Source organism: Lasiosphaeria miniovina, assembly GCF_030549165.1.
Source record: "Lasiosphaeria miniovina strain SMH2392-1A chromosome Unknown B0T26scaffold_5, whole genome shotgun sequence".
NCBI classification, from domain to species: domain Eukaryota; kingdom Fungi; phylum Ascomycota; class Sordariomycetes; order Sordariales; family Lasiosphaeriaceae; genus Lasiosphaeria; species Lasiosphaeria miniovina.
The window spans coordinates 3,472,613-3,499,441 of record NW_026848224.1 but is presented as its reverse complement, the minus strand read 5'-3'; the positions used below and the strand labels follow the sequence as shown (position 1 = coordinate 3,499,441).

The 26,829-nt window shown below is 52.7% G+C and overlaps 11 protein-coding genes across 11 annotated transcripts; 7 read left to right on the top strand and 4 right to left on the bottom strand.

Moving 5' to 3' along the window:
• Window positions 1-103: 103 nt before the first annotated feature.
• B0T26DRAFT_677776 (uncharacterized protein) lies at window positions 104-1,121 on the bottom strand (the record flags this gene model as incomplete). Its single annotated transcript, XM_060440142.1, has 6 exons — window positions 104-106; window positions 171-332; window positions 365-479; window positions 562-711; window positions 788-792; window positions 1,107-1,121. 6 exons carry the CDS (start codon window positions 1,119-1,121, stop codon window positions 104-106), a joined length of 450 nt encoding a protein of 149 aa, XP_060294762.1.
• A 4,843-nt stretch (window positions 1,122-5,964) lies between these two features.
• Window positions 5,965-7,309, top strand: B0T26DRAFT_717440 (uncharacterized protein). The gene has a single exon (XM_060442328.1). The coding sequence runs from the start codon at window positions 6,389-6,391 to the stop codon at window positions 6,857-6,859; it is 471 nt and encodes a 156-aa protein (XP_060294761.1). The 5' UTR covers window positions 5,965-6,388; the 3' UTR covers window positions 6,860-7,309.
• On the top strand, window positions 7,007-7,960 carry B0T26DRAFT_753545 (uncharacterized protein; the record flags this gene model as incomplete). The annotated part of the gene is made up of 4 exons (XM_060445699.1): window positions 7,007-7,242; window positions 7,419-7,443; window positions 7,511-7,760; window positions 7,839-7,960. 4 exons carry the CDS (start codon window positions 7,007-7,009, stop codon window positions 7,958-7,960), a joined length of 633 nt encoding a protein of 210 aa, XP_060294760.1.
• Window positions 7,961-8,369: 409 nt separating this feature from the next.
• Window positions 8,370-9,931, bottom strand: B0T26DRAFT_753544 (kinase-like domain-containing protein; the record flags this gene model as incomplete). The annotated part of the gene is made up of 3 exons (XM_060445698.1): window positions 8,370-8,603; window positions 8,667-9,117; window positions 9,222-9,931. The coding sequence occupies 3 exons, from the start codon at window positions 9,929-9,931 to the stop codon at window positions 8,370-8,372; spliced, it is 1,395 nt and encodes a 464-aa protein (XP_060294759.1).
• A 2,098-nt stretch (window positions 9,932-12,029) lies between these two features.
• Window positions 12,030-12,298, top strand: B0T26DRAFT_649352 (uncharacterized protein; the record flags this gene model as incomplete). Its single annotated transcript, XM_060438083.1, has 2 exons — window positions 12,030-12,149; window positions 12,221-12,298. 2 exons carry the CDS (start codon window positions 12,030-12,032, stop codon window positions 12,296-12,298), a joined length of 198 nt encoding a protein of 65 aa, XP_060294758.1.
• Window positions 12,299-12,371: 73 nt separating this feature from the next.
• Window positions 12,372-13,200, top strand: B0T26DRAFT_364599 (uncharacterized protein). The gene has a single exon (XM_060434627.1). The coding sequence runs from the start codon at window positions 12,534-12,536 to the stop codon at window positions 13,026-13,028; it is 495 nt and encodes a 164-aa protein (XP_060294757.1). The 5' UTR covers window positions 12,372-12,533; the 3' UTR covers window positions 13,029-13,200.
• Window positions 13,201-13,436: 236 nt separating this feature from the next.
• On the top strand, window positions 13,437-15,591 carry B0T26DRAFT_858088 (heterokaryon incompatibility protein-domain-containing protein). Its single transcript, XM_060447714.1, has 4 exons — window positions 13,437-13,758; window positions 13,816-14,638; window positions 14,734-15,001; window positions 15,035-15,591. Exons 1-4 carry the CDS (start codon window positions 13,506-13,508, stop codon window positions 15,239-15,241), a joined length of 1,551 nt encoding a protein of 516 aa, XP_060294756.1. The 5' UTR covers window positions 13,437-13,505; the 3' UTR covers window positions 15,242-15,591.
• A 1,486-nt stretch (window positions 15,592-17,077) lies between these two features.
• Window positions 17,078-17,998, top strand: B0T26DRAFT_717430 (uncharacterized protein). The gene has a single exon (XM_060442327.1). The coding sequence runs from the start codon at window positions 17,301-17,303 to the stop codon at window positions 17,637-17,639; it is 339 nt and encodes a 112-aa protein (XP_060294755.1). The 5' UTR covers window positions 17,078-17,300; the 3' UTR covers window positions 17,640-17,998.
• A 1,745-nt stretch (window positions 17,999-19,743) lies between these two features.
• Window positions 19,744-21,318, bottom strand: B0T26DRAFT_858083 (uncharacterized protein; the record flags this gene model as incomplete). Its single annotated transcript, XM_060447713.1, has 4 exons — window positions 19,744-20,416; window positions 20,481-20,836; window positions 20,903-21,141; window positions 21,214-21,318. The coding sequence occupies 4 exons, from the start codon at window positions 21,316-21,318 to the stop codon at window positions 20,166-20,168; spliced, it is 951 nt and encodes a 316-aa protein (XP_060294754.1). The 3' UTR covers window positions 19,744-20,165.
• A 593-nt stretch (window positions 21,319-21,911) lies between these two features.
• B0T26DRAFT_717426 (uncharacterized protein) lies at window positions 21,912-24,017 on the top strand. Its single transcript, XM_060442326.1, has 3 exons — window positions 21,912-22,135; window positions 22,199-23,497; window positions 23,555-24,017. The coding sequence occupies exons 1-3, from the start codon at window positions 22,035-22,037 to the stop codon at window positions 23,850-23,852; spliced, it is 1,698 nt and encodes a 565-aa protein (XP_060294753.1). The 5' UTR covers window positions 21,912-22,034; the 3' UTR covers window positions 23,853-24,017.
• A 1,365-nt stretch (window positions 24,018-25,382) lies between these two features.
• B0T26DRAFT_364509 (uncharacterized protein) lies at window positions 25,383-26,571 on the bottom strand. The gene is made up of 2 exons (XM_060434626.1): window positions 26,320-26,571; window positions 25,383-26,256 (listed from the first exon to the last, which is right to left on the bottom strand). Exons 1-2 carry the CDS (start codon window positions 26,340-26,342, stop codon window positions 25,431-25,433), a joined length of 849 nt encoding a protein of 282 aa, XP_060294752.1. The 5' UTR covers window positions 26,343-26,571; the 3' UTR covers window positions 25,383-25,430.
• Window positions 26,572-26,829: the final 258 nt, after the last annotated feature.

The following is a 26,829-nucleotide window of genomic DNA, read 5'->3' as shown; positions in this document are numbered from 1 at the left end:
GAAGAACCTGGAAACTACCATAACCTGATTGGTCAACTCCCGCCACCTACTTTGCCACTCAATCTTGCCACTATTCACAACTATAAAAGAGAGGCCTTTGACCCTACTAAAAGAGGTAGAAGACAAGACAATTTTAGACACTTTAAACCTCCCAATACCAGATGCCCTACCCTATGAATGCGCGTGACAATATAGCTTCGCGCCCGTCCGCCGGCCTCGGCTGATAGATCTACCAAAAAGATGGCCGTCAGCATGCTGTCGGTCATCTTCTCGGGCGGGTCAGCATCCCTTACGGTCTTCTGCCACCGCTGGGCGAGGTATCGCGGGTCGAGCTTCGTGACTAGTAGTAGCTTATTTCGCGTACCTCGTCCTCCAGCCAGCAAAGCGTCTCGAGGAGTGATTGCGCTCTGTGTATCGCCAAAATCGCGCGCCGCGTGGTAATTAGCCGCGCATATATATATAATACGGTATGCTTTGTCCTAGAAAGGAGACCATAGATCCCGTACTAGAGCTCTGTCAATACCGACTTCCGTCTTAGAGCCTTGTCCATCTTATACCCACCTTTCAATCCGAGGTGGATACTTTATAAATGACATTTTCGCCTCTTCATTATACATACGGCCATAGATAGTGGAGAACTCGGGATCCCGTCCGCTCTCCCGTAGATAAGCCACGGTGAGCGACTTTTTCTTTACCGGAGTCGTAGACCCACTATTAATCGGATACACCCAATCAAGTCACTATTACCCATCCACAACAACCTACCTATCCACAACTTACAACTCACGTATACTAGGTAGGTAGGTAGGTGAATGAATAACATCTCTTTCTATTTTGAAATATATATTGTCTACTCTATATTTCGTAATTAAGTATGGAACAACCTCCGATAAGAGTTGACTGGGTGATCGCCGAGGGCCCGAAAATGGGCTCTAGAAGTGCACCGAATAAGAGTGTGGCGTCTCACGGCGCAGCCGTTTCGTAACCTTCAAACCAACGACGACCGTTCACAAGACCAAACAAAAAAAGGAGCATGAAACGGACAAAAATCTCATATCATCCCTCCCCCTCTTCGCTCGCTATGCCCTCAATTCCCTAAAACTTACCAACTTCGTCGCCATCCCTTGTATTATCGTCGCCCTAAACAAACTCATATTATCTCTATCTTCGCTGGGCCCCTGCGATGGCAAAAAGCGAATCAGGCGTCCAGGTCAAAGGCCCACAAGCGGGCTACCAGCACAGCCAACACGTCGTTTCGTGAATGACCTCGAGTCGCAGAGAGAGCGGGATAAAGAGAACGAAGAGTCAATCCGACAACGACCGTTGAGCGATAGAAGATCAATTTCCAAGAAAACAGAATTAAGCCGATATAATTCTTGGATTGAATGGACGGAGTAAGGCGTGCTCGGATTTTTTTTTCTAATCACTAATAATGTATAGACAGGGTGACCCACCTTTGCAATCGCCCCACTTTTAATTTTTCCCCCACACCGCCAACTTCCTACTCTCTACCTTCCACCACCAACAACTTCCTCAATACTGGTCGGAATAGGCTCAAAATACGATGGTTCGACGCGTACGAGAGCGGCTAATAGCCGAGGTTATTGAGGCTACTGATCAGGGCGCTCAGCAGAAGGAAGTAGCGCGCCTATATAGGATCCCTGAATCCACCCTCAGCAGACGACGCCGTGGACAACAGGATCCACGACAAGCCCAAAAAAACACCCAGAAGTTAACTGACGGCCAGGAAGCCTTCGTCGCCGAGTGGGCTCTTGAGGAGGAAGCTGCAGGGCGTGCCCCAAGTCGTGCACAGCTAAGACGATTCGCACAAGCGATCCTGAACGAAGCCGGGCTCCCTGGGCGAGTTGGTGAGCGCTGGGTAGATCGGTTTTTTACCCGCAACCCCAGGGTAAAGGCCAAGTTAGGTACCTTATTAGAACGGTCTCGAGTCAAAGGATCTACCCGTGAGAGATTCCAGCATTTTTTTGATCGTTTGGAAGCTGTAATTAAGGACAAGAAGCTGGTACCTGCGAATATCGCCAATATGGACGAACATGGCATGCAAGAGACGGAAACTATGGTTGGGAAGGTGATTGGCGATGCCCTCACATCTCGGGCAGTCCTGACTGGCCCTGATCCAACGACCTGGGTCAGTATTATCGAGTGTGGTACCGCTGAGGGCAAGCGATTGACGCCCGTAGTGATCTTTACGGGTGAAAATCTACAAGGCCAACACTTCTCGGATAACTTCAAGGAACTACCAGTCCTCAAGACCTGGAAGTACGACTGTACGCCCACAGGCTGGAGCAATAGCAAAATAGCTCTTATGTGGCTCAAGGAAGTATATCTTCCTCAAACAAAGCCCCAAAGGAAGAACGATTGGCGCCTATTAATCCTCGACGAACACGCTACTCATATCGACGAAGACTTTATGCTTCTAGCTAAAAGAAACCGCGTACACCTACTATACTTGCCTTCACACACTTCTCACAAGACCCAGCCACTCGACCGGTCTGTCTTTTCGGCTTTGAAGTCCTATTTTCGCCAAAGAACCCTCGAATTGGCTTCCTTCACAGCCTCAGCACCTATCAACAAGCAACGCTTCCTTTTTTGCTACCGGGACGCCTCAGCGCAGGGTATGTCAGCCCGGAATATCATATCCGGCTTCCGGAAGACTGGAATCTGGCCTTTCCAACCCGCTCGTATACTTGACGACCCCGAGGCGGTCCGGGACGAAGCTGCAAAACCAGTCCCCCCATCCACACCACCCCGGAAGACCCGGGCAACCCGGAACGACCTCTTCAATACACCTCAAGGTAGTCACGACGTCCGCAGGCAACAGGGCTTAGCCAAGACGGCCACTAGTCCCCGAGATAGGGTCGTCAGGACTATGTTGACGAAGGTAGGGAGGGCACTTGATCAGAAGAATACGGAAATCGCTGCTTTGAAGGCAAAAAACGACTTCTTAGCCAACGAGTTGGAATCCAAAAAACCCTATTCACGTAAAAGGGTCAAAATAGACGCCAACGACAGATTTGCTACTATTGACGAAATTGACGAGGCTCAAAAAGCTAGTCAAAAGCCTCCCAAGAAGAGATCCAAGAAGACCAAGTCCAGGCCTGCACACTTGGTCCAGGAAGCTGAAGAAATTATCGCCCGTGGGCTTGAGCAATATAGGGCGATTGACGAGGACTATAATGTACTTTTTTCTATAGAATTTGGCCTACAATTGAGTATTTTGACGATTCTTGTGGTGGGCGGTGATGGTGGTGGGCGATTGCAAAGGGGGGCGATTGCATAAGTGGGTCGCCCTGTCTAGGTACTTCGAGGGCATCGCACAACTCGATCCGAAGGAGGTTATTCTTGACCTTTGTAGAGACCCCGCTAGCAAAGAAAGAGCCGTAGTTCAGGTTAAAAAGTTTCTTCAGTACTGCGTTCAGAAATCTGAAGCAGAGCGCCCCTCCCTTGGACCAACCGAGACGGAATTTTCTCTTAACAATCACAAGCGCCCGCACCGTGTTCGAGAAGCTGAAGAGTGTAGTTGGGTACGCGGAAAGTCATATTTTGTATGGTATGAGGCGAAATGATCCTGCTCATGCGATGCAATGGACCTTAGCCACATCCTACTTCAACCTCAAGAACCCGGCTCGAATGAGTGGCCCGATATATAATATATACTTGGTATGTTTCCCAAACTTTAGCCCGCTAGGATGCGAATCGGTATCGTGATAACTATAGTGGACGGTGCAATACTTGGTACCCGAGTTCGATCTTGCCCGTGAACAACTATTCGATAAGCTCGAGGCAACTAGCGGTGATATACGGCAAATTCTGGCGACGGCCTGGACGGATGCCGTTCAAGCTGAACCTGATACTCGACTCGACTTCTGCATGACTCTTATATTACGTGGTATTACTGGTTTTAGACCTGGCTCCCTTGTTGAGATATTCTACAAGCAGATAGAGCTGTTGGTTATGCGGGATCCAGATAATCCGCAGAACACCAAAATTATTGCCCGTATCACCCTATTCCACAACAAACAAAAGACAAGTTTACTGCAAGAGGAGGATGATACGTAAGCAAACCTGCGAGCCTTCTCCGGAAGACTTTTTAATAACCTTTCTAGTGTCGAGTTCTGCGTGACCTTCGTGCCAGACCAGTCCATTTATTTATTAAGTCATATTGTGGCGCGGGCATTGAGCGAGAATGCATTTGAAGCAGATTATAAATCTGTGGATGAACTATTTCAACGTCCTAACCTCGAGCATGTCGACCAAGTTCCCCTGAAGTGGAAGGAGGAGCTGATCACAGAAGACCGCCTACTCGTATCCATCGGCTACGACCAATACTAGAAGATATGGCGTCGAGCAACCTGGGCATTGGGCCTTCGAGACACATTGCGTCCCTATTCAACCCGGGTGAGGCGCCGGAGCAACTCTCAACGATAAACCGGGCGTTCATTTCCACGATTGCTTTGGCTAACCTTTTTCTGATAGGTCACCTTACACCTGTAATCCGCAACTGGATATTGGGGCACAATGGAGACATATTTCGCAAATATTACCAGCCAAACTTTTCATTTGAAGACCTTATGGTATTTGCGTTCGGGCAGAGCCCAGGGGACAACGAAGCCATATTCCAGCTACAACGCAACGTTTCCGGGAGACGGGACGAATTCGCTCCAGTTGATGCAACCCTAGAAGACTATAAATCCATCGAGGAGCGTCTGGATGTGGCTCAGCTCCGTGCGAGCGTTCAAGATGCTGTTCAAAGTGATGCCAGTAAAAGAGAGGTGAACAGGGTCAGGGCAGCACTCCACAGTCGAGTGAGCAAACTGGCTGGTATGAAAGCTATTCGGAGAAAAGCCGAGTACGAGCAAGAAAGTGACAGGTTGAGAGCAAGAGGGCTGGACACAACCGCGTTACGTCCTATACCCCTTGCTCCTTCTCCAGCACCAAGCTCTCTCGGAGCCAAAGCAATCGGCATGTGTTTGAAGAGGGTAGAACCAGGAGATATCCATCGTTCGGCGCGCTTCATTACCATTTTAATCGCCTACCTACGACATCGGCCATCATCAGTGGCAGTACTGGTAGCACGAGAACCAGGCTCGTTATTAGACCTCGGCACACAGGGAATTGCTCCCATTGGGATATCCCAGTGTCTGCTTGGTTGTCCGTCCTTTTCTAACCCTAGGAACCTAACACGACACTTCACTAGGTGCCACTTCAAAAAAGGAACGTTTGATGCACCGTTTGAATGCCCCGAATGCCTCTGGCTCGGCGAACGTTTCATTATCTCAGGCCCGTCGGCATGGAGCGCCCACATCGCAAGAGAACACCCCGGCCAGAATCCCAACCCAAATGTACCTTATTTACCACAAAATGGGGCTCGCCCAACCAAAACAGAACCTCGGGTCTTGGTCAATAGAACGGAAACTTTTGTTTTTTTTGTGATGAGCGGTCGTTTCCCAGCGCGAAAGGCCGCACTCAACACATTACAAAGCCTACATTCCACAACTTGTATACGACTGGTTGTCTAACGAACGGAACGGCAAATGGATCATCATCCTTGATAGCGCCGACGACCGAGACGTGTTCTACGCGGCAAACGGCGGCCGCGAAGGAAAACCGTTAGCGAGCTACCTTCCACAGAGCCGGAACGGGTCTATCCTTATCACGACGCGTAGCAAATACCTAGCATTTAGGCTTACCGGGAGCCACAAGAACATCGAGGTTGGGCCGATGGCGTTGGGTGATGCACTTCTTCTCCTAGAGAAAAAACTAGACCCGCTCTCAGATATGGACGCAGCCAAAGATCTAGTACAAGCGCTCGACCTTATTCCTCTTGCCATCAGCCAAGCGGCGGCATACATCCAGGCAAGGTTACCGATGAGCTCGGTAACCAAGTACCTGGCCGAGTTCCGCAAGTGCGAGCGCAAGCGGGCTCAGCTTCTCAAATACGATGCGGGTGATCTACGGCGGGATGGTGGGGCATCAAATGCTATCTCCACCACCTGGGAGATCTCCTTTAAATACATCCGCTCGCGGAAACCTTCTGCAGCCGACCTTCTCTCGCTTATGAGCTTCTTCGATCGACAAGGCATCTCTCCGTCACTTCTTAGGCCCATCGATGTCAAAACTATTCAGCAAGTAACGCACCTTGCCGCATCAGAGGATTCAGGATCTGAGTCTGGTAGTGGTAGTAGTGGTGACGAAGGTGGGAGGTTTGAGGACGATGTGGCCATGCTAAGAGACTTTACGGAGACGGGCATACTCAATGGCGGGCCAGTAAGTGACCTCTCCCGAGCCATGAATTTTTTCCTCAAGTCGCTGATAAACTACGGCCACAGTCGAAGAGACCCTGAGATACCAGATCCCCCCCTCGGCCATGATCTCGGCAGTGGCGTGGAACTACGGCACCAGGTTCTTCGAGATCCGCATCTACACCACCGATGACAACGACGCCTTGTACAAAATATCGTACTCGCGCCACCTGGGTGGCTGGAAGCCCTATGTCGAGTCGGTGGCACCCGTTCTGGGCCCGGCGTCCAAGTCTCTGGCCCCCGGTGGCATCGACAGTCCGCCGCTGTCTGCCGTCGCCGCCATCCTGCTGGAGGGTGACTGGAAGACCAAGGTATACTTCCACCCGCGCCGCACCATTGGCGAGTGGGACGTCTGCGCCAAGGCGCCCGCGTTTAGCGGCATCCCCAAGGCGAGTGCCGCCGCGGCGGAGAGGCGCGAGCTTGAGGAGAAGACCAGAGCTTTGATCAAGGCGGACGAGGAGCGCAGGGCCAAGGAAGAAGAGGAGAGCAAGGAGAAAGAGCGCAAGGAAAAGGAGGCCGAGAGAAGGGCCGAATAGGAGGCGGCGGCGGCGAGGCGAGGAGAGCCTCAGCCCAAGCCCGCTCCCGCACTAGTGAGTCTTGGAAAATACCTAGCGTCTATCATATGGCCCTCACGATACTAAACACATCCTTCCTTGCAGATGCTCACCAGGCCCATCATCGTCATGGGGGACCCGGCGTCGGCGCCGAAAAAAGTCGACGACGTGTACAAGCGCGTCAGCCTGCCGTTCGACGTATCCCTGTTCGAGAGCACTACGACCCGGACGATCTGGATCAGCGACAACGGCATCATCAGCATCGAAGGGGCCAGCCCGGAGAGCAAGTACTACACGGACAATCTTTCCCTGAAGTACAAGGACGCGCGGCAGCTGCCGTTCAACGCCGCCGCCGACTTCCCCAAGTACGCGCTGTTCCTGTTGGATTCGACACACAGATGGATTATATTGATGAGAATTTATTGAATTGATTCTCCCCCTGCTCTCTGGCGAAGCCAGAGAGCCATTATTATAGATGGACATAGTGGCGAAGTAGGTGGCAAATAATAATGCCCTTTCGATCAAACTTGCCACTCATTAGGCCACCAACGATGATCGGCCCGTATGTAGGCCTTGATGCCTACACATCTTTTTAGGCTCCATTCAGCTGGTACGATGTAGCCAATCCAACAGTTCCCGCTGTGGGCCGACCTGCTGATCTGCAAGGACCACAAGCACGGCGTCTTCTACCAGGTGTCAGGCGAGGCCCCCGCCCGCACCCTCACCGTCGAGTGGCTCGTCACCCAGTTCGGCGCCACACAGGACTACTACCACTTCAGCGTGACCCTCTACGAGGCCCGCCGTGGCGTCGCCACGTTCAAGTACAATGCCGTCGACGGCGACGCCGGGTCCAAGTGCACTGTCGGCGCGCAGGGAGGAGATCGTGAGTTTCCCAGTTCTATCTCTATTAATCAAGGTCGTCTAGAGTCGTCTTCTAACTTGACCCCCTCTCTTGTTCCAGGCTTCTTGCAATTCTCGCACAATGACAGCACGCCCAAGATCGCGCCGGGTGTGCAGGTCGAGCTTGACACGGCCAGGGGCATAGTCACCTCAACAACCTTCACGCCCACCGCACGGGGGTGAGTGAGTGTGTCGCACACGAGCAGTTGGCCGGGAATGGTACCGTATCCACTCGCGGGTACAACACAGAATCAACGAATGTAAGCCATAGGCCTTAAACCACAACGCGTCTACCCTCGTCTTCATAAAAGCGCGCCATGTCCGATTATCGAATGGCGCTCAACTATGTTGTGAGGCCATGTTTGCTTTTTTCTTCCCATCGCGATAGGCACGGTCGCCTTGGCGTACGTTTTTCTCCTCTAGGTCTATGATAGCTTGTATTAGTTGGTTCTGTATTGAATGATTTGGACATGGTATGCTCACGCGGTCCGCGCCAAGTCTTGTTCCCCACCCCCTATCTGGGCGTCTTGCGGTCTTTGTGGGTGCTTTCGGCTCAATATCACTCCCGCAGGGGCTTCCTATTCAACCCCTCCTACTCAACCCCTTGACTTGCAGACATATAGTACAACGATTTGCAAGCGTACTCCCGCTCCGTGTTACATTTTTGCACCATCTTGGTGAGCCTAGCATGCGCTTCGTTGATACTAAGCCTTCCCTTGACGAACGGCTTCGGATTCTTGACTACCAACAGCCCCGTTTCGATCAGGTCCAGAAAGTCGAGAATGAACGGCGTACACCTCCTTTCGGAGCGGAGTCTTTGGATGAACTGCAAATTGCGCAAATGAGTACTTTTGATCAAGAAGCTTCATCTCGGCGTCCGGAAACTCACCGCTGTAACCGATGGCTTGACGACCGCGTAGAGTTTCTTCGTTTCGGGGTCCTTATCCAGGTGGAAGAACGTGTCCGTCTCAATCTCGTACCATGCCATGTCCACGGACAGCCGTTCACGTACGAATTCGTCGAGCAGCGCGGTGCCTCCAACTAGCCAGGTGACGAACTCGAGATACAGGCATCCTAGCGTCCACATGTCGTACTGCCGTCCCTTTCCGCCCTGGTTGGGCAAGTCGCACTCGGGAGCGCGGTAGTTGCAGGTCACGGCGACGTTGCTGTGGAACCGCCTGGATGCGGTCCGACTGGAGCTTGAGTCGGCGAGGCCGAAGTCAGACAGCTTGAGCGTCCCGCGACCGCGACCGCTGGACCGGCCGTCGCTTCGCGCCTCTGTGATGTCGCGGAACCAGAGCACGTTCTCCGGTTTGATGTCGCCGTGGTTCCCCACGATTCTCTTCAGGTCGTGGGGCTGTAGTCGGGCGTTGCCCGAATCGTCCTCGTGGATCTTGAGCACCCCTTTCGCAATCCCCAGGCACTGCTCCGCCGCCCAGCGCACGCCGCCGGCGTCCCCGGCGGGGGGGGGGGCATCTTCTTCCAGTAGGTTTGCAGGTCGTCGTCGGCGCACGGGAAGATGAGGAAGAACGTTCCATTTTGTTCGTACGTGGCGAGCAGGGAGATGAGATTCGGGTGTGCATTGTTGCTGAACTTCTTGAGCATGTCGACTTCCTTCTTGAAGCTCTCCTTGTCCTGCGAGTGAAGGCATTTGATGGCGAAAACGCAGGTGCATTCGGGGCTCTCGTCACCATGGTCTGGCGGGGATGCGGCGCGAGGGCAGTCGAAGAAGGCGTGAAAGTTGTGATGGTCGGGGTGGATGCCGGTTTTGAACACGCGGCCGCCGCCACCGAGCAGCTCCTCGTTTACTTCGCCCTGTTTCTTGTTTGGGGAAAAAGGTAGTATCACGCGATCTTGGAGCGGGTAGTGGCGAACCTCCTTGCGTTCTTCGCTCTTCGAAAAGAATGGAGCTAGGGTTGTCCACTGATATTCCACGAAGTTTCGGATTTGGATCCCCGTCCATCCGCTCCCGAAGCACTTCAGCTCTTTATCGAGGGCTCGAGACCTTCGCATGTCTTTCTCGGTTCCTGACCTAACTAGCGGCAAGTCTGAGTCGTTGACCCCCTCTCTGATGAACTGGTGAATGGCTGGCGCCTTGTCGATTAGCACGAGGATGGCGAATATCCTGCGATAGGTTCTGATTCTTGGCTTCATGCTTGATATCCCATCCTCTTCAAAGCTGTTAACCCGTTTTTCAGAGCAGATCTTTCGCGCGTATTTCGTACTCTTGTCGCCGAAGTGTTTGTTGAGCTCCTCGGACACAGACTGCTCCGTGAGTAGAAGTGGAAGCAAGTTTACGGGAAAGAACCCTTTTTTGCTCTTGTCTTCGGTCGGCGCGAGGGCTTCCCAGAGCCGATCCTGCAAGGTATGGTGGCCGCTTGGTTTTGATCGACTGTCTTTGCGTTGCCTCGACCGTCGGTGTTTATAGTGCAACTCGGCACCAAAATCCGTGATTTCGCTCTGCTGTTCTGACAAAGATGGAAACGCTGGTCTGTAAATAAGATTCGGGAGAGGGCTATCTTCTCTGCTGAAAGTTGCTCTGGCTGCTTGGTTGACATCTAATGCGAGTGCCTGGCGGCTTGGGCCACTCGGAGCGAGGTCTAACCCCTCCCTGGTCAATTCGTCGTCGGATTGCCCAATCTCCTCATATTCCGGCCCCGTCGCTCCCAAAACGACGATTTCCGGCAACTGGTGGTCGTCTTCTCTACTTAAAAGCGACCCATAGCTACTGCAGGATGTCGTACAGTCTGATTTGTTGTCAGGCTCTGTCGCTGGGTCGGGCGAGCTTCCGCGGCTCGCGCCGGGCAGGCCTGGGCTTCCGCTGTCTAGCGTAAGTCTGCTATGGGGAGTTGATTGCCACCCGTTGTCGGAAAACGGGGTCGCTGCGAATTCAGTCTGACCCAAGCCCCCGTATTGCTCTCTGTTAGGCGTAGTGTGTGTTGTGTTAGTGGCTATTATGAGGGGCACTCTAGTGGTCTCAGAGCGCAGCCTCTCGCTTCGCCCTGGGTGATTTGGCGGCAAACCCATGGGTGAGTTGCTTGTATCGTCTGCCGATGAAGCCATTGCTTACCCTTGGGTTAGTGGGGAGTGAAGATAAGGCTGTGCTGTTTCATGACGAGTTAAGAAAGAAACTGGTGAATATTATGCACGACGCTCGGGCTGCGCGCTTAACCTGAATAATGACGGAGAATATGTGAGAGGGTGAGCTCGGCTTGTCGAGGCTCAAGGCGTTGGTAAGCGCCGGGCGTCTCCTAGCAAGGCGTTCTTTATCTAGGGTTTTATCTAGAGTTATGTCGGGTACTATGCATGCCACCGGGCGGCGGGCAGGTGGGAAAGCCTGGACCGCACTGGAGGCGCACTATCTTACGAGACGCGCTGTGGGGGCACCATGATTATAATACGGGGGCCCAGGCCAGAAAAGGGGGCCACTCTTCACAGTGGTCAGGTGCCGTCCTTCACCGAAGGATCCGATGAAGCTTTGTTGAAGCCCCCGTGTAAAAGATTGACTTGTTAACCCCTGAGGCAGCTGGCGATTCCAATCTATTATCTAGATAATCCCTTTTAGGGATGTATGTGGCATTTTAGTCCTTGCGCTGGGGAGGGTAACCCATTCCTTGGCCCCACGGGAGCCTCGTATATACCGCACCGTCAGCGAACCAAAAATGGTATTCTGAGACTGCACCAAACCTGTATTCATTTGCTAAAAAAAATGTGTAAGCTACGTTTAGACACTGGGTGGGTAACGCAGCATTGAGTCACGCAGCATTGAGAGTGGCAGATGGAATTTGCGGCTTTGATTGGCTATGTCGGCCCTTTATCAGAAGACTAGGTTGGCCGCAGGGAAGGAGCGCCTGGCGGGAGGCAACCTTCACCCTCGCCCCTCCGGTTTCAATGTCGGTCAACCCTGCCCTCCTACATCCAATGGCGCACTGCCCGCACAAAGAGCCCCGGGAGACAGTGCCACACGGTCTCGGTCAGACGCCTTGCCACGGCTTGACTGGCCGCTGACCGACCAACATCGGATTTGGGGGTCGGTGGATGGCTAGTCGCATGTATTTGTGTCAATCGGAATGCTACTTTCGCACCAGGCTCCACTGCGGCAAAATGCCTCGTCAAATGCTTCGTCTACTTAAACGAAGGAAGGCGCCAGCGGGCAGCCCTATAAGTACCTACGCGAGCGCTGTCGAGCTCTACGGCCTTCTTCTCGATCTCTATCACCATTATCTGGACTGTAATTTTGTGTCGAAGCGACATGGAGGCGTTAGAAAAGCAGCCTGCGTCGTTACAAGAGCTTCCAGCACGGAACACGAATCCCTTAAAGTTAATCGCGCTCCTGCGCGAGCAGTTCGGGCTTGGTCAGTACAGAATATCAGTGAGCAACAGCAACCGCTTCCGAAACCGCCGATCGGGCTGTCGCTGTGCAGGGGCTGATTGGCGCGACAGATGATCCGAGGCGTCTACAACATCCGCACCCCACGACGGCTCTCCCTCGATGAAATCGCACAGTGCAAAGGGTTCTAGCCGACCGATAAGCTGGAAAATGCATGTCTGCCCCTCACAAATCGCTCGACGAGGCTCTCATCCGTCCACCAAATTCTAGGTGATGGAGGGGGGCATGCTTTGGCTGGCACATTGTCACAGGGCACTAAACTGTCTTCGGCCGAGCTGAGTCCGAAGGAAGGGGGCGTTCTGCGACCCAATAATATAGCCTACGGATGTTTTGTATTATTAGAGGCGGCGGCAGCTGCCCAGAACAATGATGCACGGAATTTTCTCCGCCTGTCTTGTGCTCTCAATTTCACCTGCATTCAAAGCTTTACCTCATCCCTTAGCCGACACGTTCGTGGTCCTCTTTCGCCGGCTGCTGTCCATGACCTCGAGCTCAGAAATGTTTACCAGAGTTCCCTGTACCGTCAGCGAGGACGAGTCTGAGTCCAGCGAGTCGTTTGCTTCGCTGATCTCGGAGCCTAGAGACAATGTCCCGACCCCCACAAGCTTGGCTGATTTGATTGAGGGGCATTTAAAGACAAGCAGCTACGACAATAAAGACTTCCTTCCCGAAGGGTTGATCGAGCAGTTGGTCACCGAAGAGGCTGTCCGAAAACAACTGGGCTGCCCCAAGACAAGAAGAAGGATGAAGATTCCATCGTCAAGTATATTTTTCACCAAAAGAAATGCGCTAAGAAAGTCTTTGTGGTTGCCCTCCTCTGCGGCCTTGAAAAGAGTGACCGAAAGCTTCTCAAGGCAATGACTTTCTGTTGGAACAACGCGCATTCCAGCCACATAGAGGTGGCTGTAGCAACGCATTTATCAGCCAGACAGGCGGCGGTGGAGGCGTAGGGGTCCCAGATTCCATATAAGTGGCCTACGGCCACCTCTTTCTTCTAGATAGACATAGACAACAATAACCATCACTTGAACCACCAGCTTTCGGCGTGCAGCACGCCCTGTTGTTTCCAGTACCGGTACCTGGTGATTCCAACAACAACCTACTTCAGACCTCCCCGCTCACCTAATTGGGCATATCAGGCCGTAAGTCTCTCCCCCACTCCATTTGGCCGCTTCTATAGAATCTAATAGGATAATTTAGATACAAGTACGACGACCTCAAGGAAATGAAATTTCAGATGTTTAATGTTTCTCCCAGGTCTACAAGGTCGAGTTCCCGGTCGACAACAAGTTTGCGACTGAGCTTCTTCAACCGCTGGCAAACAACGATCTGTTTCCGATGTCTACCCTAGCGGCGCGGCTGTGCGACCGATGCCAAGGGTTCGATGTCTGCAAGCCATTCTTCAACATCATCGATACTTTACCAGACCTCAAGTCCAGCCAGAGTTCGTGTGACTTTTGCAAAATGCGGTGGGAGGTTTGCCACAGCCCCAACGGGGAACCAGTGCAAAGCATCCGCTTCGATCGTGAGCAGTCGACTCTGAAACTCAACGAGAGCCTTCTTCCCGTCATCTCCATCTGCCGTAGCCCAGGTAAAGCACCTCCTCGCGGCATTCTTGCCGGTAACCACTAAACGTGGACTTGTTCAGATCTCGTCAGCCCCCACGCCAACGCCATCCAAATCGGCCTGCCCCGGATCGCCGAGGCCGCTAGCTGGCAGCACCTCAGCACGCTCCGGCGCTGGCTTTCAGACTGTGACAAAAACCACCCGAAATGCCGCCCCGTCGAGAGGAGCCGGCCCGCCCCTCGCCCGCCAACCCGCCTCATCGACGTGGGCACCATCGCCAAGCCGCTCGCGCGACTCTTGGACACCCAAGCCTCCTCCCCGGCATCCGTCCCGTACAAATACGCCGCACTCTCGCACCCGTGGGGTCCCGAGCCTCACTTCTGCACCTTCTCGTCCACGCTGGACCAGCACAAGCAGCGCATTCCCGTCGAGCGCAGCGACTTCCCGGCCACGTTCCGCGACGCCATCGCCACGACGCGCGAGCTCGGCCTGCGCCACCTGTGGATCGACTCCATCTGCATCGTCCAGGGCCCGGACGGAGACTTTGGCGTCGAGTCGAAGCGCATGGAGGACGTGTTCAGCTCGGCGTACTGCGTCATTGCGGCCAGCCGTGCCAGGGGCCAGACGGATGGGTTTCAGGGCCCGAGGAAGCAGCGGCAGTTCCTGGAGCTTCCCGTCAAGAACGCGGGGGCCGCCGCCGGCGGGCAAGGAGGCACGGGGAGGTTGTTTGTGTGTCAGTTCATTGACGACTTCGGCGAGCATGTGCTCAACAGCCCGCTCAGTAGGAGAGGGTGGGTGCTGCAGGAGAGGGCGCTCGCGCGGAGGAGCATCTACTTTACGGATTGGCAGGCGTACTGGGAATGCGGCGAGGGAGTGCGTTGTGAGACGCTGAGCATGGTAAACGAGTAAGTCGTCCGTTCTTTTCGCTTCCCTGTGTACTTACCTGCTGCTGCCTTTCCCTTGGCTAGTATTAATTAGACACTAACGGATGGCGTTTCAGCAAGCTCGCCTCCTTCTTGGGCAACCCACACTTTCCCTCCAAACTCTCCAGCAACCTAACCGACCGCGGCGAGAAGATCCGTTTCTACGAAGACATCTACAAGCGGTACTCACGCCTGGACTTGAGCCGCATCACCGACCGCGCCGTGGCCATCGCGGGGCTCGAGCGGCGCATGCTCACCGATCTCAACGCTCGCGGCGGGTTCGGCATCTTCGACGACGGCCGCAGCCTGCTGCCGCGCACGCTACTGTGGCGGCGCGGGGAGGGGGTCGCGGCCCTGCAGCGCATTCCTCCCGACTAGGACGCCGCCGCGGCCAACCGTCGGGCTCGGCCACCCAGCTGGTCGTGGGCCGCATACGACGGCGTAATCGACTTTCTGACTCTGCCGCTCGGCGAGGTCGACTGGCGCGAGGACCAGATCTACAGCCCCTGGAAGACCGTGGGGGGGAGAGAAGAGAGGAAGAGGCGGCGGCGAACGGGTTGCGTGCTGTCGCCTACCCGTTCGTAAAGCAACCACTTCGACCACTCCTCGATCCTGGCCGGGGCGATTTCGAGGTCGTTCTCGATGCGGGCGAGAGCGTGGCTATCGAGGGGTGGGAGGACTGGAAATGCGTTGTCGTTGGGACGAAGAGGGGTACCCAGTCACCGGCAAACGCCCGTCAAGGAGAGGACGCACTATCTGCTGATCATCACCACAGCAGAGGGTGGGGTTTACACTCGAATCGGGGTTGGTACAATGGTAGGGGATTTCATCGGAGAGCGCATGGCTTCAACAGTTGTAGTGCATTGAGTCATAGGTCCTGACAGTGCCTTGCTGGGTATCTTACATGTACCCACCCAATGGTTAATGTACATATATATACTCTAATACCTAAATGTTGATTAGCGTACTTGGGCAGAGTAAATATTATAGCCTAAAATAAAACGGTTAGGAAACCCATTGGGTATTATAAAGAGATAGGCCTCTAGGAATCCAAAATAAAGATAATAATAGCGATGATAGCCATCAGCGGAAATCCTATAGAGCAAGTAGTAAGAAATTAAAACCTTTTAAAATAAATCTTGGAAATTCCCCGCTATTATCCATGGATTAGATTATAAGTTCCTCAATAGTTAGTTAACCGCGACAACATTTTTTCACCATATCCGTATTAGCTTTAGAACCTGAGCAGGAGCTGAGGTGTATTGAGCATCACGCTGAGCCGAGGTGAGTCTTAGAAATGAGACTAATGGTGACACTTGCTTCGTCTTTGACACCAACAAGATCGTGAAGTGTACCTCCTGTTCGGGATCAAAGGCCTGCTGCCCGGCAAGTCCCAGATTCTTGGTCAGATTTCACTGTTAGAATATTTCCTATAGACAAACATATTTCTTTATTTCATAGGCATATCAGCTATTCTTTAGTTAATTCTACTCCTGGCTAGGGTCCTCACAGCTTTCCCACGTACCTCATCAACTTTAATCACCGACACCGGTAGCATTCTACTGATGAGTGTCTCCCCTGCTCCAACCAACAGCATAGGTTCAAGTTCCTTCGATAAGATGACTTCAGGTGACTTGACAAAAGTTAACAGAGTTGGAACAATCGTTCCCCTGGGGGCATTAGTAATAGCTGCAACTTAGGTCACGTTCTCTACACGAATAAAATCGAAACAACGAAAAGGCTGCTGCGCATAACACTCAAAGTCTCGCGCGAGAGGTTACAGGGAACCGGCCGTGCACAGCTTCGCAGGCTTTTTTAGCCGGATATGTGATGTGAGAAATTGAATCTGGCACACCAAGGGCCCAACGTCAACGACGGAATAGCGCCAAAGTTGCCCCATGCTACCTACGTCAGGAAACCCACGTCAGCACAACTTGACCGTGATACCTGGAAATCTTCAAGTCCGCTCGCGTACTGAAAATATAATCGTCGGGTAGATGCCTACAGAGAGGATCTAAATACTGGCTGGATAATAATACTTGTTAATTACTTTCTCTTCCGATTCATAAAATTTTCCTGCGTTCGCACGCCTATAAATGTCTATGGTTTTTGTTTTTGTTAGAATAGCGGCATTCATGACCGTACTTCAGGAGAAGTAGGGAGGTGGCGTGAGCCACGTGCCTACTTACGTGCCTACTTGATGGGCCACGTAGTCGCAAGGGCCTCGCGCCCACATCCCCAAACCAGAGTCTCACGACCATTCCCTGCCGCGCCAAGGCCAAGAGGACCAAGATTCCGACGCGGTTTCAGTGTGCTTTCAAGTGCGACTGTTCATTGGGTAATCAATCCGCCGATGGGCTTGGCAAGGATCAACTGCAAATCTTCCCTCCTTTGCGGCGCTGCTCTCCCCCTTTTGTTACAGTAGCAGTTCTGTGCACAAGGTTGTAGCCCCCGTCAATCATGATTTACCGCGGGTGGCCAGCCACGGGAGCTCCAGGAAGCTTGCACATTTTCGCCGCTCCTCGACTACCTTTGACTACTTCTTTCATCATTATCCTTTTCGCTCCATGCCACAGTGCAGCGTTTTGTCCTGCGGGGCTTGAGGCTCAGTTCGTCATCCATTCAACGACGTCCTAAACGCCCGATGGCAGGCCGCCCTCTGCTGTCCTCCGCTAGGAAGGCTGTCTTACTTGCCGGAGTTGCCCATCTCGCGGTTTCTTTCGCCCAGACTGGCGAAATCACCTGCTTCGGCATCAGTGGCCGCGGGTATACAAACAACACACGATGCCCCGGCTCCAATGCTTGCTGCGGCGCTACCGCGACATGCCTATCGAACAGGCTCTGTCATAATGTTGGTGATCCCCCAGATTTATGGATTCGCGGGCCATGCGCTGTGGAAGGATGGGATGGCATGTGTGGGGAGATCTGCCTCTACAGTAAAGTTCCGAACCCCCCTGCCAACTCAGAAGCACAATTCCGGTAAAACTATTTAATACAGACGGCGACTCACATTTTGAACTTGATATTAGACGAGACAGAGCAAGGAGGAGGCAGATTCCCGCGCGTGACGCCATGCGAGAACGGGAGCCTCTGCTGCAATAACGACCCGGGATGCTGCTCCAACGGTCGCGGCATCTTTCTCGACGAAAGCGGCGACATTGTCTCCAGTCGTGTGACAGCAGCCACGACGAGCTATCCCCCTGTTAACGGGACCGGACCTGCAAGATTCACGGAAACGCCGAGCACCTCGAAATTGTCATCAACATCAACGTCTTCTTCGACAACCCAGACATCTACATCAAGCTCTACAGCCACGTCAACGGCAGCCACATCAACGGCAGCTAGCAGCTCTTCAACATCGTCGTCCACCTCCATCCCCATCAGCGAACTAAAAGACACCTCTGCGTCGGGATCAAACATAGGGTTGAAAGTCGGGCTCGGGCTCGGTATCCCACTAGCTGCATTGCTAGCAGGGGGTCTGGTATACTGGTTCTTGCGGCGGCGGCAGAAAGAGGACTCCGTGTCCTCTGCCGGCCGCGGCCAGGATTGGTCATCGGGGAACGGGGGGACAAGAACTTACGCTGCAGCTTATAGCAGGGGCACGCCGGAGTACATGTCCGCGGGAGGCGAGCCGGCCAAATATGTATACACAGGATCGGCGCCGCCGGTGGAGATGGGGGATGCCAGGCCATTAGAGCTTGACACCACTCCGAGGCCGCGCCATGAGCTTGGCTACGGATATTCTCAGCACTGAGAAGCTAGCTGTAATCCTTGTCCTGATCCTCCTTCCAGGCACTCTCCAGGTTCTTGTTCATCCAGAGTATCTTTGCTTGAGTGTTTGACTCCATGCTGCTCATAAACAAAAAAAGTCGGTCATTGCAGCTGCAGTGTGGACGGGATTCTTCAGGGTCTGGTGTTTTGCATACTTGATGAGTATTGGGCAAGAAGGTTCTGGAATAGGGCTGGTCTCTTGGTTGATGGATGACATGTGGGGTGGAGAGCAGCAAATACTCGTTGGGAGTTGCTTTCCTTTATGCCTAAACAAGTAACCAGGCAACCCAGGTCACCGTCCACATCCTGTCATGAACTTCTCCGCAAAGGAGAACAGAACCACTTCGGCCACAGAAATCAGGACGCCAGCCCGGCAGCGTCAAGTCCGTCCTACCGCTAGAAATTGAGATGGCGGGAAAAGCCCGCAGCACCCATACATCACATCGGTTCGAGCATCACGACAAACAGCTGTCTCGAAGATTTGATAGTTACTCGACTGAGTGGGGAAGGGAGGCGCGCACAAGAATAAGATTGATCTCAGCCAGCCTCGGATCGATATATACCAGTGCTATTAGAACCATAGGGGGTCCGAGGCCAGATTCTTCTGGGCCCCTAAAGAGGTTCCAAAGTTCACTACAGAATCTAGCTTAAGGACGAGGAGTGTTCTCAAGGTGTAGATTGACTAGAACTAGGGTTCATGAATTTTAATTGGAGAGTCTTGAAAGTGTGCCGACTCACTGCAGCTTGTACTCCCAGTATCTCCATAGCACTGTGTAGCCCTACCCCGTTTTCACGAGATACCGCTCTCTCTCTCTGCAATGAACTCTTCACTTGCAGGTTAATCTGCACTAGGGGGTTGCAGGTTCGTGGCTGGCGGTTAATGTTCTTGGCAGCTGAAACGTGGCCTGCAATTCCTCCAGCCAACAATCCGTAACAGGGACAGCTGCAGGCGGCAAGACGTACGAGCTTGCAACCATGTTAAGCAACGTCTCTGTGACTTGAATTAGCGATTGCTGTTTTTGCGGCTAGCTGGCTAGCTGGCTTTGCTGTTTGTGAAATGATACGTTAGAACGAATTGCGTCTTGGTATGCTAGCGCTTTGATGCTCAGTTGCGGCTGGCTGAACTTACTAGTTGTTGGGCGGGCGTCTTTAGCGGGAGTTGTGGTTGGGGGTCAAGGCTGTGAACGTCTCCCGGCCGTGCAGGTAGAAATCTGTGTCACGGTAATTAAGAAGCGAATGGCGACGGTGAATAGTAGCCATGAGTAATTTGAAATGTCGGAATTAGTACTCTAACAGCAGAGCAGGATTAATAATCAGGCAGATGAGTGGGAGGATCCGTTTCCGAGCCCCCAGAGCAAGACAGTTCCATCCCTATTAACAAAAATGAGAACACCAGCGAAGAATTCTATTTACGTATTAGTAGACACCATGACATCTCGAAGATTCCGGCAGTTGGACGTCGGCAGGTATGGAAGAAGACATTCGGGGGAGCATAGAATTTTGGGATCTTGGTGTCCTGCCGCTTTTCGCACGATCTGGTTCAGGGCTGCAACGAGGGAGTGTACTCCTGTACTGGTGATTGTATGAACCCGCCGCCCACCCTCACCACCCTTTCCAACAAGAAAGTATCCGTCGAGAGAAATGCAAAAATGACTCGTCTAATTATAGCGGCAGTTTGATCAAATAACATAGGTATATACGTCATGGATATAATATATATCTAGTCTACTTTTCAGAATTATTTCTTCCACGACTTGTCCAGAATCTCCTTCACCCCTAGCGGCTTGAGCTCCGGGAAAGTCTCGTTCAAGAAGCTTGCGGGTTTCATGTCAAAGACACCGCCCTCGAACAACAGACCGAAAGCGGCGGCCATGCCATGCAGGGCTGGCTTGGGAAAGAACGCGTACAGCGGCACATGACCGGGAAGTTCAGTCGTCTGACCCAGCTTGAGCTTCTCCTCGTTGTCGTAGGCGACGTTGAACTTGGTTCCTGTGCCGTGTCAGCATGCGTGCATGCATGGAGAAATTTGCCGGCAACAAGCGGGATCTATTACCTTTAGCCTGCTCGGCCAAGTGAAGAAACTCATTCCACGTCACTCTGTCGCCGTAGACGAATGTATCGGGTTCCCATTTGGGGAGGTCCAGGCTGGCAGCAACAAACTTGCCGACATCGGAGGTGTGGGTGAAAATGACGGGCGTGTTACCGGATCCGGGGATGGCGGCCGCGTTGTTGACCATGTCCAGCCAGAACACCAGTGGCATTCGGGCCATGTAGGACTTGACACCAGGGAAGCCCCAGTAGTCCATAAAGTAACCGACGTGGAAGACGGTATGCTCGAGATTCTTGGTCTTCTGCAACTCTTTCTTGGCATTGATCTTGTGCAGTGTCGACGTGATCGTGCCGGTGCGTCTGCGAAACAGCTTGTGTAAGTCATCAACCATATCGGCATGGGGGGGAAGAAAGCCAATCACTTACTCGTCATCCACAGGCACGCCCCACCCGCTCGAGACCAGTCGCTTGGTGGTTTTGGATAGATCGGCAGCTCGGATCAGTTCGACCTCGTTTGGCCTAGTTCCGTCGGCGCTGTGCATGGCGATTCCCGATACCACGGTGTCGATGTTGTTGTCTTCGAGGACTTTGACGAGGGCGTCGACGTCGGAATAGTCGACGGAGATAATGGGCACGCCGATTTCTGCCTCAAGATCGGGATTAGACTAATTGTCAGATAATTAGCGTAATTATGATAATTAACGTGGCCGTTGGGACGGAAGGTCGGTAGTTAATACCTTTCGGGCAAGGACCTTGACTTGATGCTTGCCGGTGGCCACAATTGCATCAACAACGGCGCGGCCCACGTTACCGGTACCGCCTGCGACTGCGACGATTGCCATGATCTGAATTGGTAGTTCGTTTGGCTTTGGATTTGACCCTGGTATGGTTCTGAGGGGTTGATGTGGCTGTCTCTGTCTCTCTGCTGCAAAGAAAAAAAAGAGTCAGGGAATTTATGGTTGTTTTTATGGCTGCTTTTGTCGGCAGTAATGCTATATCCTTCTTCACTTACACGTCATGGCTTATCCAGCTGATTGCCTCGAAGGAGCGAGACAATCCTGTCCGGATGCAGATTGGTTCCGGGCCGGTCTGCTTTGCTGCTTATTAACAGCATTGGGCAGGCTACTGCGACCCCGCTTGGCCATTTCTCGGCTAATTATATGTTAAATTCCGTCATGACGACCCGCTTACTGTTTCCACCTGAAGAATTTGGATCCGTCAAACCAGTAAGCCAGCACCTGCCACCGGCAGATTCGTCGTTCTGCTTCCGGTCTTAAACAGCACGCATCTCAAGTTCCACACATCTGTTCAGCTCGGGCTTTTACTCCACCATAATTACAAACTCATCTCATCATCTCTCGCCGTCAATCCCTGGCCGGGCTTTCCGGGGCCAAAATGGCAAACAATTCCCCGAGCCCACTATCGAAAAGAACACGAGGGCAACGCGTCTCTAAGGCAAGTATTGTTAGTGTCTCATTAGTTCTACTAGCAGTTTGGGATTGGACCTCGCTTTTCTGACAGTATCTCGCAGGCATGCACGCGATGTCGGACTGGAAAGATGCGGTGCGACGGGCAGTCGCCCACCTGTTCCGCCTGTTCTGATCGGGGCCATGTTTGTGCCTACCCTGCCACCCAGAAAATCCGCGGGCCAGGAAAAAGGTACCAAGATCTAATGCCGCTCTTGAAGATTTGGAAATTTGAGAATTAATTAACCTTGCGTAGCAAACAGCGAATTGAGGCGCTCGAGGCGCGCTTGGCGAAGATGGAGTCCAAGTTTCGACACGAATCGACAAAGGATTCGTCATCCGATGATACGGTTCCGAGATCGCTGAAGGAGCCGCAGTCAGTTGCCCACGCCGGTCCGCCGCGTATCGACCATATCGACGCTGGGCCTTTATCGGTCCTCAGTGATGTGGTGTTTCCCTTCCACCGCCAGATATCCCAGCGTTTCACCCTCTGGCAGGGAGAGGAATGCACCAAAAGACTCGAGAGGACAGCCCTTTCGCCCTTGACCGCTGAAACGCCCGAGCTGTGGGTGGCGGAGCGGTTTCTCAATGAAGTGTGCGCAGAGCTTCCGTTCCTCCACACACCCTGGTTCGTCGACCGAATCAAGCACCCAGATGCAGCCAACAACCCCGACGCTGGGTGGCAGGGCGTCATGAACGCCATCATCGCCAGCACGGTACACTTCAAGACGCTCAACAGCTCTTTTCGCGAGGTCGCCGTGTATTCGTGGTGTTTCTTTCGAAACGCCTACGCCATGTTACCAGAGCTCATCGTCCACGGAGATGGCCTCGGAGCAGCACAAGCCGTCATGGCCATGGCTTTGTTTATGCGGCAGTCGGCAGACACACGAACAACGTCGCGACTGTTATCCATGGCCGTCCACATGCAGCAATCGGCTAGTCCTCGTGTCATGACCGCAGCGTACCGCATCCCATCGCCAGACGAAAGAGAAAATCAGAGCCGGCTTTTCTGGACAACCTTCGTTCTCGACATGGAGATGACAATAAACACCGGACTGCCACCCGTGCATCATCACGCCGAACAAGGTGTCACGGCAGATCTGCCAATAGAGTTGGGTCAGCGTAATATGGTCTTCAGACTCAGGGCCGAGCTCGCCAGAATCCAGCAACGGATTGGAACCGTGGTCCAGCTCAACACCCATAAACTCCCAGACCTCTTTGCCCTCGAGTCAGAGGTTGAGGCATGGTGCCTTCGAGTCCCACTCGAGTTTCGTCCACGCTGGTTTTCTGACCAACTTGAAAGTGCTAGTAGCAACGAGTCGCCCATGGACGTGTCCGTCGCCATGCTACACTTGGTCTACTACAACAGCCTGTCCTTGGTGAGTTGGGTTTCTGTGCGGCACACCACTGCGGAAATGCTGCCAGTTGAATCACCTCGTGACATTGATTCCATCAACAAACGAACAAGTCGACATAAAAGCGTCTCGAGGGCAGCCGCCAGAGCCACTATACGCTCCATGTCACGATTCCCCACTCAGTCATTTACAGAGCTCTGGTAAGTACTACACTCCTGCCATTCTGATCATTCTCGTTTATTAACCTCGGTCCCCAGGAGAGCCTTGTGCTACCCCGTAGCCGCCAGCATTGCTCTCTTAGCCGTCATATGCAAGGAGCCAACACATGCCGAGGCACAGGGCGATTTGTCGTTGCTATCCTGGTTTGTGGGGTTTCTGAACAGGATGGTGCGCGATGAAGGTTGTGACCTTGAGAGAATGCGAGACGGGGTGTCCAAGTTCGAAAAAGTCGCGGCGGACGCTGTCGGCATGGCCTTGGCCTCTGCCATGCCCGTGAACCCGGCGCTGTGGCCCTTGAGCATCGCGTCAGGCCATACTAGCAAGGTGAGTACATAGGCCCCTGAACCATTAAACCGCCCACTGCTAAATTTTCGAATCCCAGACCATTGCGACTCTCTTGACGTGCTCAGGCTACCATCCCATGTATACTGCCCAAGCCTTAATGGGGAACACGCTTAATTGTGATACCGAGGTTGCGAAGCAGCTCGCTGAGATTCTTGGCCTGTCGTGGGGTGACACTGGATATGGCCCCTTTGTCCCAGATTGTGTAATGCCGGCCACTTATGGATTTAGGTACAGCTCTAGTAAACTAGGTTAACAAGAGCTTAAGAAGGTCCAGGATTTTGACAATGCATCCCTCAACTGGTAGCACGTCTGTCTAAAATAACTCCCCGTCTGTAGTTTCCGGCCTGCGTCTCGATGATGCCACTCTTTGTAAGCCGCTCTGGACACCACCAGGGGACCGGGTGGCTAGCCAGGTACGGTGCCTCAGTGCGCATTACGAGATCTAGGGTCGCATTTGCGATATATAGATTGAAGTTGGTCACGAAAAGAAAGAAAAAGCCAATACCCGGCGGATAATTAGGTTTATATATTTAGTTTAAATAATAATATTTAAAGCTGAACTTTTAACTCACATATATAAATAGTCAAATCAAGTGCTATATCCTTCATAGTCCGACGGAGCAGCTTATCCAGCTTGTTTATCTTCCCTAATCGTCTTAGCCTTAAAATCTTTCTCCTCTTAGCCAGCACACGTTAATTTTGAGGGCTTGCTAATGCTGATTCTGCGTTACTGTAAGTAGTAGTAGCACACCAGTATTTGCATCATGTTACGATCCCCGACTGTACCTCGGTGAGTCCCGGTGCTTGAGTAGCTAATCAGGAAAAGGGGTGTATAAGGATGGCGCGGAGCCGCGTCGCTGAACCATTGGGCCTGGCCCGAGGCGCAAAGAGACAGCTACCGGGCCTAGGGCTTTTCATGATTGGACCAGTACGCTGGCAGGGGCACGAGGAGCCAATAGTGTACCACCTAAGACTAGACATCTCCACAGCGGGTTCCGTAGAACCCGCTCTCGAGGTACTGACCCTCGAGCTCAGGATAGCTGTGATTAGCTACTCAATTTAGATAAATTCAATGCCTATGACTATGGTCCTACATTGAGCGTGCTTGGTTCTTCAAGCAAGTCATATACATTTACTGTACTCATACACTTTGAGTAGCAGTTCTATTCACTGCATTACTCGTGTATCAGGAGCTTGCCCTCTGTTCACATCAAAACTCCACCTGGAGCGTCACACCCCTGAGCGTCCAGCCCTTACAGACCGGTTGACCCACACATTCAAGCGGTGTGTACTACATCACTGCCGCTGATTAGTTCGGCGAGGATGGGCTGCAGATTTGCGAGAGTGTTATTTCACCGTAATAGCAAAATCTTGGGCTCTTCTAGCGTTGTGCTTCTAGCTGGGGAATCTCGAAGACTGCTGGGCGACGAGTTGATGAAGCCGCCGTCTTGCACTATAGGATCCTTAGTCTAGAGCATCACCTTCGTATATATCGTTCGCCGTAGCCTTGATATATTCCTTCCTTTAAGCAATACGGTCCCTAGTTCCGTCCCTAGAACTTAGTCCTATTTACCTTCCCAACATCTGAATGACCTCCATTGGCCATGCAACCCAAGCCACCCATGCCAAGTCGATGGATTGGCCAATCAGCTTTACCATATGCCTTGGTCTGTTCTGCCACCACCAAAACTTGTTCTTAACCACACGTATGATTAATTCGACTGCCGCATAATAGTGCGCCAAGAAGGCCAAGGCAATCGGATCTTGTTTGTTGGTCGCAGCGACGAACGCAGCTAGGCAAAATGCCTGCCATGTAAAACATGCCAAAAGCAATTCTTCGGCTACCTCAGCCCCGATATCTTGCCTCGTAGCTGCAGAGAGATATGATGTGAGAGACTCAATCCGCTCGACATATAGCTCTCTTTTTTCTTGAAAGGGAGAGCTAGCAGCCAGTCCGTCAAGAAGTCCCATCAGGGTTGCACCAGGTCCGACGACCGTGACGGCTTGTGGAAAGAGAGTCGGTAACAAGAGGGGCGGCGCAACCAAAGTCTTAAAGAGGCCACTATGGGCAACAGAAGAGCTGTTGGCGACAAGTGTCTGAATGCCGCGAAGGAATGTAAAAGAGGCGCCCTCGCAGGCCTGTGCCGGGGGTTGATCGGCATTGCAGGCTGCGCTGGCGTAAAAAAAAAAAGAAGAATGACGTGGCGAGGCCTGCATCTTGAGTTGAATAGGTGCCGCTATTGAGCCCGTTGCTAAAGCCTGACAGAGCTCTCTAGAACTGATGTGCCTCGAGCATACTATAGTCATAAGATAGGCATTTCTGAGATAGGAGGGGTGCCGCCTCTTGCAGGTGACGAGCTGAGAGAGCAAGTATTGCGTGCATGAGGAAATTGTGCTGCAGCAAATGATTAGTATCAGCAAAAAAGTCTTTATCGATTCGATACGAGCTAGTTCATACCTGGAACGCGAGCTGCATTGCATCTTTAGCCCAGAGCTTTTGACTTCCAAGCAGGTCGAAGCTAGTGGTTGACGTGAAATGAACCAAGAGAAAAACGTCTTGAGTGTCGAAAGTTTTGCTAGACTCTGTCATCACCAGAGACAGATAACTCTGGTGCATTGCCGATTGAGCATTTGAGGCGGTAGCGGCGTTGTCGTGTTCGCTCTGAGAGAGAGTATTGCTCTGGTCATTGGTTCTTGCGATCGAGGCAGGCGTTCGGGAATAGTCGGTAGGAGGAAGGTGATAACTTGATTATTCCATCTCGGCACGCTGACGGATGGATAGGCGCAAAGATGGGGGTGAGCAGAAAACCGCGAGCACGCCGGGCGCAACTCGTCACACTGCTTGCGGTCAGTGGTCATCGTTTGCTGGCCGCCAAACATAATCGCCGATGTACCTTGACTCTCCGTTTCTTGCACAGCGAACAGCCCAACCGAGACTTTCCTTTTGATTTTCGCGCCTTTCTCGGCT

What these genes read in the sequence shown, in the direction of transcription:
- B0T26DRAFT_364599 (XM_060434627.1), top strand. Translation starts at nt 12,534, where the DNA reads ATGATGCACGGAATTTTCTCCGCCTGTCTTGTGCTCTCAATTTCACCT.
- B0T26DRAFT_717426 (XM_060442326.1), top strand. Translation starts at nt 22,035, where the DNA reads ATGCGGTGCGACGGGCAGTCGCCCACCTGTTCCGCCTGTTCTGATCGG. An exon ending in ATCCGCGGGCCAGGAAAAAG is followed by an intron (nt 22,136 to 22,198) that starts GTACCAAGATCT and finishes AACCTTGCGTAG; the next exon opens with CAAACAGCGAATTGAGGCGC. An exon ending in CAGTCATTTACAGAGCTCTG is followed by an intron (nt 23,498 to 23,554) that starts GTAAGTACTACA and finishes CTCGGTCCCCAG; the next exon opens with GAGAGCCTTGTGCTACCCCG.
- B0T26DRAFT_717440 (XM_060442328.1), top strand. Translation starts at nt 6,389, where the DNA reads ATGATCTCGGCAGTGGCGTGGAACTACGGCACCAGGTTCTTCGAGATC.
- B0T26DRAFT_364509 (XM_060434626.1), bottom strand. Translation starts at nt 26,342, where the DNA reads ATGCAATGCAGCTCGCGTTCCAG. An exon ending in CAATGCAGCTCGCGTTCCAG is followed by an intron (nt 26,257 to 26,319) that starts GTATGAACTAGC and finishes CATTTGCTGCAG; the next exon opens with CACAATTTCCTCATGCACGC.
- B0T26DRAFT_858088 (XM_060447714.1), top strand. Translation starts at nt 13,506, where the DNA reads ATGTCTACCCTAGCGGCGCGGCTGTGCGACCGATGCCAAGGGTTCGAT. An exon ending in CTCCATCTGCCGTAGCCCAG is followed by an intron (nt 13,759 to 13,815) that starts GTAAAGCACCTC and finishes GGACTTGTTCAG; the next exon opens with ATCTCGTCAGCCCCCACGCC. An exon ending in ACGCTGAGCATGGTAAACGA is followed by an intron (nt 14,639 to 14,733) that starts GTAAGTCGTCCG and finishes ATGGCGTTTCAG; the next exon opens with CAAGCTCGCCTCCTTCTTGG.
- B0T26DRAFT_717430 (XM_060442327.1), top strand. Translation starts at nt 17,301, where the DNA reads ATGGCAGGCCGCCCTCTGCTGTCCTCCGCTAGGAAGGCTGTCTTACTT.